General features: G+C 42.2%; 1 protein-coding gene across 1 annotated transcript in view; it reads left to right on the top strand.

Moving 5' to 3' along the window:
• Positions 1-5,093: 5,093 nt before the first annotated feature.
• magixa (MAGI family member, X-linked a) overlaps positions 5,094-5,294 on the top strand; it is an 81,445-nt gene continuing 81,244 nt past the window's right edge. The window contains exon 1 of the mRNA XM_073910323.1: positions 5,094-5,243. Within this exon, the coding sequence (XP_073766424.1) occupies positions 5,233-5,243 (11 nt within the window). The 5' untranslated portion in view covers positions 5,094-5,232. The remainder of the gene's footprint in view (positions 5,244-5,294) is intronic.

Genomic DNA, 5,294 nt, shown 5'->3' with positions numbered 1-5,294 from the left:
ACATTGTTATTTATTATTTAATTGTATTGAAGCCTGTTAACTTAAAAAAAAAAATCTTGACAAGCATATGTGACACTTAAATAGGATGACATCTAGCATGATGACATATTTAATGTAAGCTTATTTGTTTGGTCATCTAACACGTTTAAATTTTTAAGTTTAGTAGTTTGCTATGTATATTATTATATTTTATTATTTTAAATATTTGCTCATTCACATCTATTTTCTCCCACACAGGTTTACAGCTCAACGTCTAAAGTCCCATATCTGGCTGAGGAGACTGTGGATCATCCAGGTACTATGCCTTTAGATGCCTATACACACATTAAAATGATGTACAGTAAAAATTACTAGTAATTTTAACTACTAATTATTTAGTAAATTACTAATTGTCATTTCATGTTATTTAGAACATCACCAGTGGAAAAAAGGTGTGAATGCATCCTCAAAGCCCCTAAGTGAGGGAGTACATGGTAAGCTATTTTATTTTTTTAAACATTTTGTATTTTCCTCTTAAACCAATTCCTCCTTTCTCCTTTGATCTGTTGGTAAATTTTAATTTTTTTACCTGACTTTTTTAGGATGCTGGGCATGATGAAGCGCAAACCTTGATGTGCAACACCACCTTATGAATCTACACTAGTTACATTAACATTTAGCAGACTCTTTTGTCTAAAGTGACTTACAATTGAGGACACATTCAGCAAATCAACAAGAAAAGGCGATACACCCAAGATGTGCTAATTATACAAAAAAAAAAAAAAAAAGGTGGCTGGCGACTTGCGCGCCCAGTCGTCCAGCCAATCTAAGTTTTTGCCTTCTCCTCGGAAGGACCCCCGTCTAACGCCGTAGTCCAGCAGCAGCTCCTCCCCCATGGAGATGTCCTGAAGGGCGCGGAATAGAACGCACTCCCGTGGCCCCTGTGGCAGCGTTAGAAGCTTCACAAAGGGCCGCACGTTGTTGCCTTGCCGGGAGTGGTTCATAAGCCTTCCGAAGGTTTCCATGCCCGGGTGACAGGGGCAGGGCCAGGACTGGGCATCCAGGCAAAGGGTCCTCCCACCAAGCCCTTTAAAGAAATACATGTAGGAGGAGGAGACACGGGGGAGGGCCTCCCGTCTCCTTAAGCCCTCCTCGTGCGACAACTCCTCCCCATGGTAATCACAAATAATTTCTCCTTTTTTAAAGGGCATGGTGGTGACGACTCCTCCGCCTTTGTCCCCAACGGTCTGGATCTCCAGTCCTTTCCAAAACTGCTGGACCACCGACATGACCAGCTGCTGGTCACTGGTGACGGCGGACAGCGCCCTCGAGAGCTCCCACTCTGCCAGGACGCCGTCCACCGTCGGCACGCCGGTGGTCCATGCAGTCTCTGCCCTAATGGCACTCTGCACCCGGGCCAGGGAAGGCTTCCGGCCCTTCCGGTCGCTGCACCGCTCAAGGAGATGGCGCGTCTGGATTCCGAGCTGCTCCCCCCTCCAGTGATGGTAGTAGCCATGGTCGGTGAACCCGATCGCGGCTGCCTCCGCCCTACTAGGGGGCTTCCCACCCAAGCCTACCGGAAACTTGTCCTGAAAAGCCCCCCAATAACGAGGCGGAGGCAATGGAGAGGGCTGCAGGCCAGAGGTGGACGGCCTCTCCTCGCCAGGTGGAGCAGGCGGCTGAGACAGTGCAGCTGGAGGAGAAGCCGAAGCTGGAGCCGGAGGAGAAGACATAGCAGCGGTGGTAGCGGGCGGCGCGGGCTACCTCTTGACGTACTTTGCTTTCAGGCGCAGGACGTCCTGGCTGGGGTTTGTGAGGGGGAGTCCTGACACTCCCAGGAAGAAGCATCCCTTGTCCTCTGCCCCCGGAGCCTAAGGCAGAGCGGCCGGATGTGCCTGTAATAGCATTCCAGCCACTCCTCCTCTTTCCGGCTCAGGCTCACGGTTTTCCCGGGAAGCGTCAGGATTACAGCCTCTCCCTCTGGCCGCCTGCCCAGCCACTCCCGCACCCTAAGCTCCCTGACGCTTCCAGGACCCAGACGGTGTAGCCACATTAGAGTGGCAACGCAGAAGCTGCGAAAATCCGTCTGGGTCCTGGGAGGCAGCTCGCACCGCTGGCCGAGGCGACGAGAGACCTCAGCCATATCTGCCTCCATAGTGGACGGACATGGACTTTTGCTGCCGCTGCTGAGTGTAATGGGCTGCTCCGCGATGAGGAAGCCCTTGGCCCCGAAGTACTCGGCCAAGGAGCCGCAGGTGGGGTCCTCCTGCACAAGGCCCCGCACCTCCGCCAGGCCTACCACCCTCCCCTCTGTGACAAACCTGGCGCGCGACTCCAAGGCACGAGCCACCTCCTCCAGGACCAGGGCCTCCTCAGCGCCGCTCATGCAGACCTGCCTCAAGTGCCCTGAGAGGTCCTCCTGAACCATCAGGCATCCGAGGCAGTGTACAGCAACGCTATGGTCAGTGTTGTCCTTCGTCGTTTCGAAATAGTTACCTCAGGTCGACACGGTGGGCGGAGTCGTAAGCATATTTTTTTAAATCATTTGTTGTTTTCAATTTATTTCATACTTGTATTACTATTATTTTATTAGTATTAATGTTTTAACTTATTGTAATAAGTGAAGATACAGATAAAGACAGTATTTGGATTTTGACAATCATTTTATTGCTGGAAAATGTGTAAATCTGTAAAAATGCTATTGAATAAACTCGGAAACGGATAATGTTTTTTTTATTTGGTTAAACATAACAATATCAATTTTAGAATAATTGAACCTAAATAACTACATTGATTAAAGCTAAATTATAAATGTTACGTTGATTGAACTAAACAACATTACATTACCTTTATGTAACTAACTTAAGTTCACTAAAATTAATATTCTTTCTTAAAGGTAACTTAACTCGGTTACGTGGAACCAGTGGACAAAAAAAGTTAATTAACGCCAACATATCATTTTTTTGAGTGTACTTAGTATTATTTTTACTTACATCCAATTAGTCTCACTATATCTGTACTTTTACTCACAATTTTTTTTTAAACTGAGAAGTACGTTTTCCGCCATCTGACACATTAAATTATAAGGAAGATCGTTTGACAGGCAAGAGGCAATAATTTTCAGGGATGCAGGTTTCAGCATAATAAATAACATCATTCTGAATTTAGTAGCTCACCGTTAAATCTGAACAATCTTTACTGACGGAGTAGCTGCAATTTACCCCAAAACATGAGTATTTGGTGACCATAATAGCGTTATTAAATCCCCAAAAAGTGTTGTATGTTGAATCATGTTGTTGTTGTGGGGACAGTTTTATAAGTATGTTTTAAGCAATAATTAGTAACAGTCTTTTTTAAAATTACATGATTTTTTCTCTCATTAACTCATGTGTAATTATTATGTTTTACAATAATCAATTTATCATCTTGTTTTTATTTATCTTGCAATGTTTCTTCTGCATCTGCTTTATAAATACTTGAAAGTTGGTTAAGCATGGTTTTGCTATGATATTTTATCTTGTGTAAAAGTTTCACACAGCAGCTGTACTTTCACTTCAGTATAATTTGAAGCATACTTTTAACACCTTAAAATCAAGGATTAATGCAACATGAACAAAATTGTTTAAATTTGCAGTGATCTCTGTGTGTGTTATATGTTTTGTATAATGACAAGTGTAAATTGATTTTTGCTGTGTTTTTAAACGACTTAAATAAAATGAGCTGAAACAACACAAATCTTGAGATTTTTTGGGGAAACTTAACTGTTTTATGTTCAATCCACGTAAATTTGTTACGTTAATTTAATCGATTTGTGTTGGGACAACGTGAATAAATTCTGTGGAATTGGTATGGACGGACGAGACGAGATGTCCCCACCAATATCCACCAATTACTGAAATGTGCCTCCCAATAATTTAATCAACTTCAAAATAGTATAATATAGAGTAGTGCAATTAATTCAGTAAATCGAAATTCAGTTTCGATTTTGACCTCCATGAATATTAAACATTAGGATAAAACACTTAAATTATGTCAGACAATTCTTTAAATGCCTCTACATTCATACCTCCTCAAAGCCCAATCGCACACTCTACTTCTTAATTAAAATGAGCTGAAATAACACAATTCTTGGGATTTTATAAGGACCACTTAATTTTTTTATGTTCAATCCACATACATTTGTTAAAAGTGTTTAGTTAACTCAATCAATTTGTGTACAATATTTATGAATTGTGTGGAACCCTGCAGTTTTTACAGTGCAGTAAAATGATGTAAATCAACTTTTGCTGCATGAGACGTGATTGTTATCTGACTGTATTTTTAAGTGTTTATTTTGTATTATTAAGTACTTTATTCATGTTTTTAAAAGCACAAAAAATTTGCTCAATGCATGCTTTCGACGTGTCTTCACCAATGTCAAGAGCGAATCTACACCCTTGGTGTTGGGACAACATGAAGGAATTAAGTTAACCGATTATTTTTTTGCAAATGTAAGGGGATTGAACATAAAACAGTAAAAAGTTGTCCCACAAAAACTGCAGAATTGTGTTATTTCAGCTGATTTTAAACAAGTAGTTTGAACAAACAACAAACATATGTTGAGTGTATACCCCTGCGTCCTCATAATTCAAAATACATTAAAATCATATACTTATGAAATCTTTTGACGTTGAAATTTTGCCACTTACCTTTATAGGCTGTGTTTAGGGTTAGAGTTGAGTTATAAGCGTTATTTCTTACAGTATAACATACATTATGCCTATGCTGCGTGTGTTTGCTTGTTCCCATGTACAGTCTTAACTCAGGGCTGCTCTGGGATTGCAGTAAGCGGGCACTTCTGTTCTAAAACTGAGTCATAGTCAGCACTTTCTCAGGTACCTCATCGACTTTAACCCGCAGCCAAACACATCCTCACTTGCACACAACTGTGGCTCTGCAACAGGCATTCCATCATCTGCCCTGTAATGAAGAGAAAGTCTCGTTAATTGCCCAGCGTAATTTATGAGACCATGGGGCTGTATGCATTATTGAAGAAATTCTCTTGTTGTTCTTTCGAGAGCAGCTCGATGCACTTGTGCCTGTTAACTCTGCTTAATTTCTCATAACGTATTTCATGAGGCAGTTGTATCGGAAGATAATCTGGCCAGAGATGATGTCTTGCTTTGGGTGGCTGATGCTCGCGGGTTGCATGCGCTGCGGCTGGCACTGTATCCAAGATACCCACGCAGTTTCCCTGGCAACCGGAGGGAGCACATGGATAAAGTGTGCGCATTAGTTAATGACGCTTATACGACACTTCTTGCCTTTTTTGTCCA

The sequence above is a fragment of the Danio rerio genome, chromosome 8 (genome assembly GCF_049306965.1).
Source record: "Danio rerio strain Tuebingen ecotype United States chromosome 8, GRCz12tu, whole genome shotgun sequence".
NCBI classification, from domain to species: Eukaryota; Metazoa; Chordata; class Actinopteri; order Cypriniformes; family Danionidae; genus Danio; species Danio rerio.
The sequence above is the reverse complement of the archived record's forward strand: the minus strand, read 5'-3'. Positions and strand labels throughout refer to the sequence as shown.